The following is a 17,014-nucleotide window of genomic DNA, read 5'->3' as shown; positions in this document are numbered from 1 at the left end:
AATTTAAATCGAGAATTTTGGATCACTTGTTATCTCGGTTATAAAAGAAGGACATACGTAAGAGAGAAAAGAGATCGTCTTAAAAGATCCTTCCTAGAGACCTCGGTAGATCGGCAATTACAAGTGTTCGCGTCCTGGTTTCTCTTCGAATCGACTAAATACAATTAGCCACGTTTTGTGTCGTAATTGTAAGTGACGAAAATTGAAGGATTTAAATCCTTCAAAATAGCATTTTGAAACAATTATTATTTCTTAATCGATGTATTTCATGTGATTGATGATTAAGCGATAGATAACTTTTTTTTTTTTTTTTAAATTTTACTCGACAGTTGTATCATTTAACTCGAATTCGTGTTGATGATAATTTATTTTTAAAAGAAGAAAAATAATGGTTATTATTGTACACGAAGTTAGATTCTACGAGCGATAAATATCTTATTTATTTATTTACACCAACTGTTGTTATTCGTACCATACGTTCTCGTTTCGTGCTTCGAAGGAAATAGAACGCTTTTGGCCGTCTATTTCCAGTTGACGGCTGACGAAATAGCAAGGAAATAAAATCGTTTGTTTTAATTTCGTTACGCAGCATTAGAAAATTAATTATCGAATTTTCCATTTCGAACACATTTGAAATCTATTTAATCCGTTATGTTTATCATTAATGTTTTCTTAGATTTATAAAATACGTATATTTATTTATTTCGTTCGTTATATATATTTGAACGATATAATAAAAAAGAGAAAAAAGAAAAATTATGGAAAGGACTGAATCTACAAGATAAAAAAAGAAGATCGTAATTGTAAATCTATGTTGTACTATTTTTTCATTGTATGTTTATCTCGTTAAAAAACGTCCCCGGCGGGCTTCTACATTCTCCTCCTAGTTATATTGCTAGGATTGTCTTTTGAAATATCCCCTCAGGGTTGAATATTTGAATCGCGCATTTGTGATGTTAAATGCAGCCGTTCATATTGCGAATTTGAATGATTTTGATTGTAAAATTCTATTTTTTTTTTTAAGTGCCTACCCACTAATTTCTCCTTAATTACTAATGATATATCAAACTTTCGTAGTAGTAAGCATATATAATAATTTTTGGATTATTTAAAATGTTAAAATTTTACAATGAAATTTCATTTTTTTTTTTTTTAACTGTTACATTTATTAATTTCTACGTAATTATTATTAATTTTAGGAATAACAATATATATTTCCATAATATTTTTATAACAGTAAGAAATATAAAGCATGTATAAATTTGAAAGTATCATTTGGAAGAATATTTGGATAATTGAGAACAATTGATAGATTGTATAAGTGTTAGAATGAAAAATATAATCAAGTAGCGGAGAATAAGAATATATTTAAGAAGATATATTATCGCCGATAATAAAACGTGAAACACAATTGGGTAATATAATTTTACACGCGTATTTTTCTTATAATTACGCAAAAGAGCGTAATTATCATCAAATATAAACTGGTGAATAACGATTTCAAAGAAATCGTTGCATAAATAAACTACGGTCCTGAAAGGTTTGGACCGACAACTTACGTAATAAAAGAAGCCATACCTAACAGGGTTACACGGAGGGTTACAGCTCTAAATACTTTTACGTAAATCTTAATTTAATTTTTCGAAAAGACAAACGTTTAGATTACGTTTTAATTTAAATATATATAAATGATAATATTTTCTTATTATCATTATTTCTAATTTATAATTGAAATGATCGAAGAAGAATGTTAAACCATTCAGTGAAACATAAGAAAAAAATTATATATACTTGCAACGATCATCCATTTGATCCGTAGTTCGAAGAACTATTAATTACATTCCAACATGATTCATCCATTAATCAAAGATACGTATAAATTACAATCGATTTACGCTTTTACTTTCTTAATCCTGTAATAAATACAAATAAGAAAATAAATATTCTTCGATAAAAAAAGAAAGAAAATAAAGATATAAGAAAATCGCGACACTGATGATAAAATTTACACTTTCGTTCAATTAATCCTAGACTCAATGATCGAGTATCTCGTACGACGAGGTGGTGTCACATACGAAATAGGCGAAGATGCGGAGTGAACCCTTTCGATAACCTCGGCAACGACAACCTGCGTATATCTTTGTCCTTCCTCGGCACAGGTATGGCCATACATGGCACCAGCCGCACTTGACCTATATCTTATTATGCTGGCAGCGTCCGGATGCAATGCGAAACGTTTGTGAATAAGCCCGCCGGGTCTCTTCGAGGTTACCGAGGTTCACCATCACCATAAAGAAGTCCTTCCTTCCTGTAACAGTCGTCTCTCGGCATCCTCCTCCTCGGCTTCCGTGACATACGCGGACAAGGTAGTCCGACAAAGTAGTCGAGTCGCTCTTCTACTTTTATTTTTCTTTTCTCCTTTTTCTTTTTTTCGTAACGAAAATCCTTGCTACTCGTTGTCGATACTTGCTTTCTGGAAAATGAGCAAATACGCGGTGAGTGAGACAGAAGGAAAAAAAAAAAAAATATAATTTTAATTCTCCTACGATCGGACGATTTCCCCCTCCCCCCCCTTTTTCTCTTTCTCCCTCTCTTTTTAATTTATGATCGTTATATATTTACAAATGCACGTTGTGAATATAATCTTGGATAAGTAATTCTTACGTATTACATTATGTATCAAGTATTGTACGCCTTGAATAAAAGATAATAACTTTTTTTTCCCTTTAAATACATTCCTCGTTTCTTTTCTATGCGAAACATTGCAACCTTGAATGAAGATATATATATATATTATTTTTTTCTCCGGGAATAGTGTAAAATCCTAATTTAAATGCGAAGTAAACATCCGCGTGAAAGAATAAAAAAAAAGAAAAAACTATCGTCGATCAATATCATCGATGATTGTTTTTCAAAATTGACTATCGCGGAAAAGGAGGAAAAGATTAAATCGCAGATATTAAATTTGTCCAACCCCCTTTCTCGAATTTTCCTCGGCTAACGATTACCATCTTTTCCCCCCGATACCTCATTCTTGACCGGTATTTAGGAAGGTCACGACCTCAGGGTAGGTTTGTCACGAGAGAACAAACCTTTATTCACGCATGCGCGGGCGAAAGTATTTAAAGAGGTGGACGCGCCTTCGGGAAGGCCACTCTTCCCCGAACTGTCACGAATCGCGCAAGTCCCCCACTTTCCTCCCCCTCCGAGGCAAACTAGCACGCGTTCCCAACGAGAGCGGGGGAAAAAAAAAAATCACCTCTTTCGGCTCTATTTTTTTTTTTTTTTTTTCTCTCCTTTTCCCCCTCTTTCTCCCCCTTTTTCGTCCCTTTAACGCCGCGATAGTTGCCCCCTCCTTTCTCTCCCACCCACTCCCCTCCTCCGTTCGTCCTCCACGTTTTCCCTCTCCAAAGAGATCGTGCCATCGTTACGTTTAATAGATCTGCCGGCCCTGTCTTCGCAGATTCAATTTCGTATCGGCAAACGTGACAGGAAGGAAGAGATCACCACCGTCGTTCGGCCAAACGAATTATTCTCGGGGGGGAGAGAGAGAGAGAGAGAGAGAGAGAGAGAGAGAGAGAGATATGAAAAGATTCGATTCTCCGATCTGATTTGATCTCCATCGGTTCCGATCGACTTCCAAGAAGTGTCATTTCTTAAGATTATAAGGGATTAAATATTTTCAAGTAAATTTCAAGTGGAATTTCGACATCGATTTGTTGATGGAACAGGTGATGCTCTCAGTTTGAAGATCGTTGGGAAGATACGTATCAGGAGAATATAAATAGAGGAGATTCTCGTAGATATTTCTCAAGTGACACAATCGACGGTATTCTCTGATGGATTAGTTAGAAAGATATATTATATATATCGAAACGAATTCAAAGATGGAAGACGTGGATATACAACAGGAATCGAGAGATCAAGTAGGGAACTTGATCTTTTCTCCGCCACCGATGAAAAAATCTGATACGAGGGACAGTATTTCCTCTGTGGACAGTGACGTGAGCCTTTCCTTCGATCGAAGAGGCTCGAAGGGAGAAGAGGCTGACCTATCGGACAGTGGAAGTTCGGACAATGAGAAGAAAATGAAGGATGCATCGTTGTTACAACGAAAGAATAGTGATCCAGATTCTGGAGCAGATTCGTTGGAAGAGACGAGCGTCAAAGACTCGAAGCGGGAAGAGATATCGGAAGTAAGTATAGGTACACAGGCGGACGATTTCGTCCCTCCGTCCGATGAATTGGCCGAGAAGATTTGTGCCCAGGTAGAGTTCTATTTCTCCGACGAGAATATCGTGAAAGACGCATTCCTGCTGAAACACGTGAAAAGGAACAAAGAGGGATACGTGTCACTGAAGCTTATATCGAGTTTTAAAAGGGTGAAACACTTAAGCAGAGACTGGAGAGTCGTAGGGGCTGCTCTTGCGAAATCGAGGAAGCTTCAAGTGAATCCACAGGGTAGCAAGTTACGTAGAGTCGATCCTTTGCCGCCTTTCGATCAAACTACACCGTCGAGAACGATTCTAGCCGCGAGACTTCCAGTAGAGAAATTGTCGGTTGAATCTGTCGCTGAAATCTTCAGGCCGTGCGGAGAGATCGCTCTCATCAGAGTACTTCGACCTGGCCATCCTGCACCAGCCGAGGTAGCGCCTCTTTATCTTTATCTCCTTTACGAATCTGCGAAATTTTTTTTACGTTTTGAAACGAGAGGCATTGATGAAAATAAAAACTCGCGTAAATTTAATTTACCTTTATATCGGGAATACAGGTAATCGGTTGTAATTATCACAGGTGCGTCAAGCAATCGCCAAGAGGCCAGAATTGGCATCGAGCGAGGAGTGCGCCATGGTCGAGTTCACGGATTCAGCGTCCGCTCGTACCGCTTTACAAATGACCTTGGGCGATGCCAAGGTGTTCGAATTGCAACAATCCAGCGACAAGAAGAGGAAACAGCAACCGGCGAAGAAAAGTGCCCTGACGAGGTTGACCAAAGAGGAAGTTTACAACTCCTCGAGTTGCGCCAGCGGATCCGAGCCAGAAGATGGAAGAGTCAGACACAAGAAGCCCATTCATGGTTATCCAATGTATCACGCTTATCCTCCCCATCCGTTCCAAGGTATTCTACGAGACGATTTCTAATATTATTATTATTATTATTATTATTATTCGTTTCTTTAGACATACATAAAATTTTTAAAAAGACATTTGCAATTTTCGAATTAGAGCACGAAATAGTGTTTCGTATCAAATTCTTACGATATAATACAAGAATGTGTATATATATATATAAAATACAAAATATCAAAATCTATTTTGTTTCACATCGATTATCGTTATTACAGGACCTCCGTCGCCAGATGCATGGTTATCTCGTCGACTGTCCGCTTGTTCGATCTCGGGCTCAGAGAATGGTTTTATACTTCGTCGTTTGTCATCCTGTTCTGGTTCTGGTTCAGAGGCCGGAAGTTTCGGCAGACGTTACTCTGCTTGCTCTTCCGGCTCTGAGACCGGTTACTGTCATCCAGTTTTCCCGCCAAATTATTATTATCAAGAGAATCGGCGTTTTTCTTGCTGCTCGAGTTCCGGTTCCGAATGCAGTAGTGCTTGTTATCATTCTAGTCGCCGTGGTTCTGCGGATTACAGTCCATTTTTGAGAAGATTGTCTGCTTGCAGCCGAGATTCTACCTTTGATTCAAGTTCCAGAAGGTTGTCACTGTGCTCGTCTGGTTCTGAACAGGGAGGTTATTGTCGACCGAGGAGCAACAGTGGTATAGCGTTGACACATTTACCAGAAAACGTGACGAGAATGCCATCTGGACCTGATGGAACGCGTGGATTTGGCCGACCTGTGAAAATGAATATTATGTCACCAACCATGGAACCCACTTGTTAGAAATGTCAATTACTTTTAAGAGTTTTCATCGTGAATAGACTGGTTCATACGTTCATCGATTTCTCGTTCTGTTTGTTGAATGGCCGATTATCTGTTGTTTCAAATAGATTAAAAAAGAAGAAACAAAAGGAAAAAAAAAAAAAAAAAAAAAAATGAAGAAGAATAATTTTAAAGACGTTTATACGAAAGATTTTCGAAGAATAATCGATACATTTACTCGAAATTAAATAAGATAATACATCGAATTATGTACTTACAAGTGTAATTATTAGTTTGGTACACTTGGCTCTATTAGAAGTTGCATATATTCTATTGGATATTACAATTACATATTTTATTTAATAAGCTTCTTACAAAAGTAATCGTTTAAAGTAAATTAAATTTTACACAACGATAATTAATTATTCTTCTTGGAATTTCTATTTTTATTTAATTTTTCGAAATAATTTTGAGAATGTTTAATATTTTGGCTACACATAATCGCCGAAAATGAATGTATTTAAAAGGATACTTATAGGATTTTATTTATCTATTTTAATTATATAATATTTAATACGCGATTTATGCATAGAAAAAAATGTAAATAATAATATTTTAATAATAATAATAATAAGCCCGATGTAAGCGTCGAATTTATCCTAAATATGTAAACAGTGGTAGTTTGTAAAAAGGTTCGATGATGAGGTTCTGTGATATTACGAATAATGTACAGACTTCGAAGTCGTGAATAAGTAGAACATATCTATGTTAAACAGATATATATTCGTGATACTCGACCAGCAATACATTTGAATATTTTAAAGTATAATATAAAAATATTCATTATAAATAATAATAATTAATAGATAAATATTCTCAAAACATGTATTGATACAATAATTTTCCAAATCTATCAATATTATATTACATTTTGAATAATTCTATTAAATGTTATTTAAATTACATCTGTATAAATAAATTGATGATTATTTTATGTGTTTTTATTTTATACTTTTAAAAAAATATTGTGATTATAAATATATCAAGTGAAAACATGTTTTTATAATCTATATCTAAGATACAATAAAATTTTAAAAGAGAAATGATAAAAGTATGTTTTATTCATCACCTCCCCACTTTATTTATGATTACGTGCAAGGAAAGCAAATAATGGGAGAAGGATAGAGATGAGATAAGAATTGACTATTAATGCCATCTCTTAAATGTTAAAGACATTTTTTGAATAAGATAAAATGAGAATTGAGAATCAACGCCATCTTGTGTTTGGATCGCTGAAGCTTCGATTTGTTATTAGCATAGCAGAATAGACAAAGAGGTATTCGACTTGCGTGACGTCACAGACAAGGAAAACATTATTGTGCAAGAGAGACAGAAAATATTTCTCGCTACTTTGAGAATACGACATGAAAAACCCATTGATTATACGTTTTCTCTACTCAAAATTTCTACTTTTAAGCTCTCATCTTGAAGTTAGAACTTCAAATAAATTTCTTATATCATTTTTAATGTGAAATTCGTTTTTATTAATTATTTATTAATGATTAATAAATGTCGTTTTAATATATCGAAGACGCCATATTAAATATCATTAATTTCATTAATTATTAATTTTTCACTAAAAATTTTTGCATTTTTAAACTCGTATCTTAAAACTAGAACATTAAGCAAGTTTCTTATATTAATTTTCCTCATATTAAGTACTTTTTAATTAATTATTTATTAACGTCATATTGAAATGACGCAATATTAATACATAATAGATTTTTCATTAATCTTTCATAAATATGAGATTTATTTCTAATTAAGATTATATGCATTTAAAAGATTGTTTTCTATCATATTTTCATGTGTAAATTTTATTTATAACTTTTCTGTTATTTAGATGAATAAATTAATTGTTTATTACTCGATTACGAAGTGAAGGATTAACGATTGAAACATTTTTCATAATAATCGTTAATAAATAATTAATTAAAGAAAATTTCACGTTAAAATCGATACCAGAAACTTTTCAAAAGTTTTGATTTAAAGATACAAGCTTCAAAGAGTCTGAATTTTGATCAGAATAAAGAATAATTAGTTAATTTTCAATATGGTATCGATCGATGTGATATTAAAACCTATGACACGTTAATTGTTAATAAATAATTATTGAAGAAGAATTTTATATTAAAATTGATACGAAAAATTTGCCTGAATTTTTAACTTCAAAACGCAAGCTTAAAAGTACAAAAATTTTGTATGGAAAACGAATGATTAATTAATTTTCCATATAGCGTTCTCAAAATGGCGAAAAATATTTTTTGTCCTTCTCGCACAATATTACTTTTCTTGTCTATCATATTAGGCGAATCAAATACCTCTTTATCTATTATACTATGTTAGTAACAAATCGAAGCTTCGATGATCCAAACACGAGATGGCGCTGATCTCTAATTGAAAAATTTTCAATTTACTTTTAGGCGAATCAAATACCTCTTTATCTATTATACTATGTTAGTAACAAATCGAAGCTTCGATGATCCAAACACGAGATGGCGCTGATCTCTGAAAAATTTTCAATTTACTTTTTTTAACTTATATATAAAATGTAAAATAGCGTTTTTAAAATCACCATTGAAATTTAGCATGGAATAATATCAATTATTTTAAAATATATTCTTTTAATATAAAATAGCAAAATTTGAATAAAAATTTGTGATTTTATACATAATGCCACTTTTTTACATTCTTCTAATTGCTTTCATGTATTATTCCAATGGCGCTGTTATTTCATTCTATTCTAAATCGATATTGTCGCATGTGACATAAGAATGGTAATGGATACTATGTAGCTACTCGGTTACATTAGATGATAGGACTCTATTTAATCCTTAGTCTGTGGTGTTAATATTTATGCTTTGCGTAAAATGATGAGGTTAGGATATGTTTACTTGTCAGATTCTTTGAGACAATATATGAAGTCCAAAGACAACTTAAATATAACAGGAATGTGAACGTAAAAGACGAACAATCTTAAGGCGAAATCATGTTTTTTCCTATTGGATGGCCGCGAGTTCTAAATACGATAGATCCAGAAAAAATAACTGCGGTTGTTTGCAACAGGGATAAAATACTTTTCGCAATCTTAACAACAGATACTCTTACCATCTGGTATTGTAAGGTATTATAAATTAGCGTAATAATCCTACTATGCGTATCGTAATCTTCTTATGCGTTTTGAATAATTATTTTTTATGATTAATACTAAATATTAAATGCATATTTTCTTATAATTAAAAATTATATTTAATAAATATTTCGTAGCTTTATTTCTTTCATTTATTTTATAATTGTTATATATTATAAAAGTCTTCATCTATTATATAAATTAACTTTCTTTTTAAATTTGTAAATATAAAAGACCATGTACTTTTTTAATGTAACAGACAGATTGTCATTTTTTTTCTAGCCTTGTGTACCTATTGTATTTATTAGACGAACTACAGATTCTTTAAAGAAATATGGTGACAATATTTTGGTACAATGGAGGCCAGATTCCAGCATGATTGTCATTGCGGTATGAGAAATGATAATCAATTAAATTTTGATACAAGAAGAAATTTTATATTATTAATATATTTTCAGACAACAGATAGTTACCTGTTATTTTATCGATTGCAAGACACCAGCCCAGAAGGAAGAGGTCTCTATGAACAGAGAGATTCTCCAGTTACCAGTTTAAAAAGAGATAGTGCTGAACTTTTTATTAAAGAAATTATTCCTTCCCTAGTTTTAACATTTGTAAGTAAATGTACAATATATTTTTTTATCATATGGATTATTTAATTTATTAAACTAATTATTCTTTTATTTAGGAAAAATCAGCTTGGATAGATGGTGGAATTAGTTCTTTAGTTTGTATACGTGATGAGCTTATGGTAGCTACAAAAACCAGTCATGTAATACGTCATAAATGGGATGGTACAGTAAATCGAGATTATTCTCTTGATCTAAGGAGAATACCATTTAGTGTAGATCAACAAATATCTACTGTAGCTATACCACTTACTGAGAATAATGTGTATGTTACCGATATTGAATATTCTCCTTTAGTTGGTGGATTTGCAATTGTACTCAATACTGGCAAAGCAGCATTTCTCACAGCACAATCATTAAAATTTGATCCTAATGTATGTTAATTACTTTGTTCGAATTTATAAATAAATATTTTAAAATAATATTATTATTTTTTAGCAAGTACAAGGAATTTGGGCTAGAGATGTTGATGATGCTACTTGTGCAGCTGTAAATCATAAATATCGTCTTATTGCAATTGGAAGACAAAAGTATACTTTTTTTAATAATTTTAATTTACATTTAAAGAAATTAATGACTTATTTAATGCATATTTTATTATTAGCTCTGAAGGTGTAGTGTACTATGTTGATGAAACAACTGGAAGTTTAGAAATGTCACATACATTAAGTTTATCTTCCAAAGATTATCCAGGAAGACCAGGTCGTGTAAGATGTTTAAGATGGACCCCTGATAGTTGTGCTATTGCATTAGCTTGGGAAGGTGGTGGCCTAGCAATATGGAGTACATTTGGCGCTCTTTTACTGTGTAGTTTAAAATGGGATTATGGTTTAAGAGTAGATTTGACACATGATAATCCTTTGCATATTCATACAATGGTTAGTGAATTTATTTAACTTAGTTATTAATATATATTAATTTTATCTCTTATATATATTAGGAATGGTCTGCTGAAGGTTATCAGCTTTGGATGTTAAGAGAATCTCCAAGTCCTACTTTAATAGAAGAAAATGAAAATGAAGAAAATAATTTAAAGTGTTCTTTGATACAATTAGATTTTGTAAAAAGTCCTTTGACTGTTAATCCTTGTATGGTAAATATTCAAAATAAATATTTATATAATTTTGATATTTTATATTAATAATATTTATTGAACTTTTATATAGGGTCATCATGGACATTTGTATTTACAAGGTGAAGATAGACTATATTTAAATTTAGGTGGGGGAGTTTCTACAAATACTTCAACTTTTCATATTGGTAATGAAATTCCTAATGATTCTATAACACAAATACTTGCTGGTTGTAAACAATGGCTAGTTGTTCCTATTCCGACTGCATACAGTGGTGCCAATTGGCCAATAAGAGTATGTAATTTCATATAAATTACAAATATTTTTAAACTATAATATTTTATATATAAAATATATATATATATATATATTATTATAAACAAATTTGCAATTTCTTTTAGTATACTGCTATTGATAATGAAGGTATGAGTATAGCTGTAGCAGGGCGTACAGGATTAGCTCATTATTCTTTACCTTCCCGTAAGTGGAAACTTTTTGGTAATGAAACTCAAGAACGAGATTTCATTGTAACTGGGGGATTATTATGGCATCGAGGTTTCTTGATAGCAAGTAGTTATTCAATATTAGATGATAAAGATGAAGTTAGAATATATCCACGTGATACACGTTTGGATAATAATTATGTTAGAACTGTTAGAATGACATCACAAGTATTATTGCTCAACACATTAAAAGACAGACTTTTAACATTTTGTGCTAATGCACAAATTAGCATTTATGATATGGTAATAGAAAGCAATAATGGTGAGTAAGAAGAGAAAAAAATTTTATGGATTATAAATTATAAAATTATATCTTAAAATTTTATTATTTCTAGATGCAGGAAGTATAGAATTAACGAAATTGCAAACTGTAGATATCAGTGGACTTTGTATTCATCCTGCTTGTGTTGTAAGTGCCACTTTAACTACTATACGTGCAGAAACGGCTGGGAGTCATCCACATCCTGAAAGTCTTCTATTGAACGTATCTGGACGTCTACTTATGGTTCAGCGAGAACATTGTACTGATAATCCAGAAGTTGTATGTGAATAATATTTTTAATGACAATATACAATTCAAAAATAAAAATAAAATTTACTTTCAATTTTGTTATTCTTTACAGCTGTTTACATGTAGTGCTCCAACAGTATTAGCTTCTTATGTAGAGAATGTTTGGGTACCATGGAGATCAAGAAGAGATAAACCTCACTTAACAGAAGCTCTATGGTTATTTTGCGGTGCGCATGGCATGCGCGTTTGGCTTCCATTATTTCCAAGGAATCATCAAGAAAAAACACATACCTTTATGAGCAAGAGAATTATGTTACCTTTTCATTTACGTATTTATCCTTTAGCTATATTATTTGAGGATGCTATTTTATTGGGAGCAGAAAATGATACAGTACTTTTTACTTCGGATACTAATTCCCTATTTTCGCTGCCATTTAGTTTATTAGAACTTACAGTAAGTGTAAACATCATAGAATATCTTTTATTAGGTGATTAAAATTTCTTATATATTATTCTAATTTTAGAGTCAAGTTTATCTTCATCAAATATTACGACAACTCATTCATCGTAATTTAGGATATCATGCTTGGGAAATTGCTCGTTCGTGTTCTGCACTGCCATATTTTCCACATTCATTAGAACTTTTACTTCATGAGGTACTAGAAGAAGAAGCAACTAGTAAAGAACCAATCCCAGATGCTCAGTTGCCTTCTGTGGTGGAATTCATCCGTGAATTTCCAGGAGTATGGGCTAGAGCAGTTGTTCAATGCGCTAGAAAGACTGAAATAGCACTATGGCCTTATTTATTCTCTGTTGCTGGGCCACCAAAAAAGTTGTTGCAAGATTGTTTGCAACGTCAACAACTTGATACTGCTGCTAGTTACTTAATAATTTTACAAAATCTAGAACCTTCAATCGTTAGTCGACAACATGCTACCTTATTATTGGATGCTGCTTTAGAACAAGGAAGATGGGAACTTTCAAAAGATCTTGTTCGTTTTCTTAGAGCAATAGGTAACAATAAATATTTTGTAAAATTTTTATAAATATATATTATGATCTCTATATTTATATATACTTGTTTTTTTTTTATTTTTTTATTTATTAAGATCCAAATGATGTGGAGTCTCCAAGAACATCTTGGGGTGGAACATCAAAATTAGGCGGACCTCCTCAAACTCCACCACTCTCACCTCATGAAGATGATTTATCTTTAGTATTAGGAACCATGCAAGTTTCAAGAAGTCGAAGTTATAGCACTACAGTGACACCTAAAGTACAATCTGATTCAATAACTAAAGATATAGCTCCTTCTTCAATGTTAGAAAAAACTAGAAATGTTGTTATGAGGCGAAAAAAATCTGTACCTACAAATACTTCTAAAAGTGAGAAGATTGATAACAAGTATGTTTTGATAGGTTTTGTATTAAATTCTAGAATAAATATTGATTAAAACTATTAAAAATACACTATCAATACTAAAATAAAGTGTTTATTATTTTTTAGAGAAGGTTCAGCCGAGGAATTTTTTATTGATGTAATACTACAACGTCATGCTCGTCGATTACTTTCAGCAAAACGACTCGCAGATTTAGGCAGATTTTCTGCACGCTTAGATTTTCATTTAGTTACATGGTTTGCCAGAGAACGTGATAGAGCAGCAAAAATAGACGATTATATTGCGGCATTGAAAGCAGTGCATGAAGATTTTTCATTTGCTTATCCTGTGTTATCCCTTCCAACTTTACAAAAATTTCGGAGATCTAGCCTTACTTCTTTACGTTCTATAAGATCTGTGAGTTTAGAAAGTCCAGAAGATGAACCATTAAACTCCAGTTTTGTTGTTGATTTACCTGATAGTGGTTATACTAGTTTACCAAGTGGAAGACCACCTTATACGACACTAGTGTCTCCTGTTGCCAGTTTAGAAACACAATTTCCTGCTACTGAAACTAAATTAACAGCAAATATGTTACATGGTATTTGCATCATCTTATAATAACAAATTTAATCATATTATTTTAGATTACAAAAATATAAATTTTATTTCTGTATTTTTAGATGCTAACAGCGTCCTTAGTGATAGTAGTACTATTTGGAGAGATGATACTGAATCAATTGTTGGGACTGGAGTCGGAACAGTGTGTTGGGTTTCACCAGATCCTGTTGAACAGACGGAAGTTCATAACGCTTCACTCTGTGCACCGATAAGTCGTGCGGAAGTACAGCTTAGATATCTTTTACAATTATTTTTGGAAGGTAGTTGTTTAGGGTGGGCTGCAGTATTGGCAACCGTTTTACGCGATGCACCTGCTATGGCTAGAACTATCAGAGCAGCACATGCACCTATGCAAACGTTTGATTCTGTAATTAATTTAAGAGATGGTCTTTTTACATTAACTAAATGGTCTCATTCTGAATGGTATGTATCATATAAGCAATATATGTTTAAGATAAAAGTAATTTAAAAATAAAATGAAAAATTAAATTTATATTTTAGTTTGGGATATAGACCTTTTATGTCAAGTATTCAAGGTCAAATTTCTTTGCTAAATAGATTAATTATAACAAAACAACAGCAAGAACAGGAACAGATACCAGAGAGTCCTTCTCCTAGCCCAGCTCCATCAGCAGGTAGTAATCAACGAGGAACTTTATCACGATCTCGGCATTCGTCTATCAGTCATACTTCAACAACTACTCCGTTAGATGAAGAACGATCACATGAATTATCTTTAAAAGTGGAAGATATAAATTTCCGAGGTAGTTATAGTAATCTCAATAATATGGAAAATGCTACTTCGCAATCTACATGTGTAATCTCTTAAAGCAATGATGTCTTTTCAAGACTCAAATGTATGTTTATATATTAGGTAAGTAGAGACAAAGTTTTTCTAGTATTTTTCAGCTTTCTATGGAATGTGATTAAACATAATAATCTAAAAAAAGAATTTATCAAATCATTTTTGGTACTAAAATTTTTCCTAAAATAATTAAGATAAATAATACGAGCATTAAACCCCAAAATTTAAGAAATAAAAAAGTTATATGTTCATTATATATACATACGAAAGAAACTTTAATAACTTTTGTTATGATTAATTGACTGTATGATAATTATGTATACAATATCTTTGAAAATTTTATTAATATGTAAAAAAAAAAAAAAAAAAAATATTACAGAATTAATACTTCTCATTTTGTAAGCATTTCTATATCTGTAAATATGTTATTAATATCATAGAAAAAAGTACTGTTGAAATATTTTTAGGGCTTATATTTTCTAGTAATGTTCAATGAAAAACAATAGAGATTGAAAATAATACAGAAATATACGACTGATACTATTTCTTCCTTTCTTTGTAGACAATATACAAAAATAATGAATATTTATATGAGTACAATTGATGTTAATAAATTTGTAAATTTAAACACAAGAGAAATGAAAACAGTGGATTCTAATATTTTATATATTGGAATATCATACTGACTGAATTGTGACTATATTATGAGGAAATAATTTGCATTGTCTCAATATAAGTTAGATATTTTAGAAAAGTTATGAAATCTTATACTGATAAAATATTATTCTATTTTATTAAGTATTAAATAGTAGTTGATGAAATAATAACCGTCCTGTAATCTAAATTTCTTTCTATATTTATATAAAAATTGATTTTTCAAATTAATACCAAAAGAAACTATGAGAATCTAATATCAATAACTGTATGATTGATATTATAGATATTTGTTTTTTATTAAATTAGTATTTTAAATGGAAAAATTATGCTAAATAGAAAATAGAATTATTGTTATTTGAAAGATTGCAATCATATATAGAAAATAATTTTTTAATATAATTAATAACAGATATTTTTATTTAAAGAAAATTATGTTATATAATTTTGTTAAATACTACTAATAAATAAAAGTTATTGTGTGCTTAAAGGGAACATAAATACTCAAAATAAATTTTGAAAAGATGTTGTATTTTATGTTGTATAAAAAGTTTTTTGAAACATATTTTTTTAATATCTAATTTGAAAACTAAAGTTCATTAATTTATAACAGATTATTTATCAGTACATTATCATATTTTGATAAAAAGTGGAAGTAAATTAATATATAAAAATTTTACTCAATATTTTATTTAAGAAAAATAATATTTATAGTATATATAAATAGTATTCACTAAATTTATTAATTTTTTAATTAACATTATACTAACTAAATTTTATTTTTATGTTTTTGAAAAATATTGACTTTATGTATTACATTGTATATCAACATTGAAGAAATAGCTTATAAATAGTCAAAAATAATAATCAAAATTATTTATAAGTATTTATAACAAAATATAAATTTAATATGAAGAACTGGTCAACTGATAAAAATACTTACATTTAAAGATAGATTCATTGTTTCACAGTTTTTACTCATAGAAAGATATTTAATATTGCTCTTTTTATATTTAAATCCAAATTCAGATAATTGATTAAATTATATTTATATTTCTTTTTGAATTACATACTATTTCAGTATGGAATATAATTTTTATAAATATAGCAGTGAACTTTTCTTATCCGTTATTATAATTATTTAAATATAAATAAATTATCTGAATAATTTATGGAAAAAACTGTGAAACATTAATAGTAAATTGTTTATATATATATATATTGTAATATAGATATTCAGAAATATATATTTTCCCATAAATCATGTGGTTCTTTTTTTAATTTTCCATTATATATAATTAAAAATTTTTGTTTATTTAAAAATTGTAAATAGTTTATATAAAAATATAAAATATATATATATATATATATATATATATATATATATATATATATATTGTTGTTCTCTCAAGCACGATTGATAAAGAAGAACGATTGAAGAAACATTATTAAAAAATTAATAATTCATCGAATAATATCATATTAAATAAATTCTACGAGAAATTTTATTTTATTTAATAATTTTTTTTTACAATGTGTCATCAATTATGAATACAAAAAGCTTTTTTTATTTATTCATTAATAAAGTGGAATTTCACGAAAAGAATATTGACACCGCCTTTGCGGTTTTACTCAGAATTTTGCTATCTCTCTCATAACTTTGTTTCATATCATACTTTATCATGCGATTGGCATTTGCATTGTCTTTCATAAGACAATATTCTAAACGTTTATATTGATTTCAAAATGTTTTAATACATCGATCTCGGGGCACA

At 30.5% G+C, this 17,014-nt stretch overlaps 2 protein-coding genes and 1 long non-coding RNA gene across 3 annotated transcripts; 2 read left to right on the top strand and 1 right to left on the bottom strand.

Moving 5' to 3' along the window:
* Positions 1-1,347: 1,347 nt before the first annotated feature.
* LOC116414096 (uncharacterized) lies at positions 1,348-2,473 on the bottom strand. The gene is made up of 2 exons (XR_004224543.2): positions 2,010-2,473; positions 1,348-1,913 (listed from the first exon to the last, which is right to left on the bottom strand). It is a non-coding gene; the product is annotated as an uncharacterized LOC116414096 (long non-coding RNA).
* Positions 2,474-3,137: 664 nt separating this feature from the next.
* On the top strand, positions 3,138-6,978 carry Achl (La ribonucleoprotein translational regulator Achilles). The gene is made up of 3 exons (XM_012484617.3): positions 3,138-4,646; positions 4,795-5,119; positions 5,346-6,978. The coding sequence occupies exons 1-3, from the start codon at positions 3,888-3,890 to the stop codon at positions 5,894-5,896; spliced, it is 1,635 nt and encodes a 544-aa protein (XP_012340071.2). The 5' UTR covers positions 3,138-3,887; the 3' UTR covers positions 5,897-6,978.
* Positions 6,979-8,787: 1,809 nt separating this feature from the next.
* Rich (guanine nucleotide exchange factor subunit Rich) lies at positions 8,788-16,500 on the top strand. Its single transcript, XM_003692296.4, has 16 exons — positions 8,788-9,059; positions 9,348-9,455; positions 9,524-9,679; positions 9,754-10,068; positions 10,133-10,224; positions 10,299-10,572; positions 10,635-10,787; positions 10,861-11,061; positions 11,169-11,532; positions 11,606-11,811; positions 11,894-12,235; positions 12,306-12,795; positions 12,891-13,185; positions 13,288-13,760; positions 13,843-14,203; positions 14,282-16,500. Exons 1-16 carry the CDS (start codon positions 8,925-8,927, stop codon positions 14,607-14,609), a joined length of 4,293 nt encoding a protein of 1,430 aa, XP_003692344.2. The 5' UTR covers positions 8,788-8,924; the 3' UTR covers positions 14,610-16,500.
* Positions 16,501-17,014: the final 514 nt, after the last annotated feature.

Source organism: Apis florea, unplaced genomic scaffold, assembly GCF_048593485.1.
Source record: "Apis florea isolate Af1SG1 unplaced genomic scaffold, ASM4859348v1 contig_1767_pilon, whole genome shotgun sequence".
NCBI classification, from domain to species: Eukaryota; Metazoa; Arthropoda; class Insecta; order Hymenoptera; family Apidae; genus Apis; species Apis florea.
This window is presented reverse-complemented; position numbering and strand designations above follow the sequence as displayed.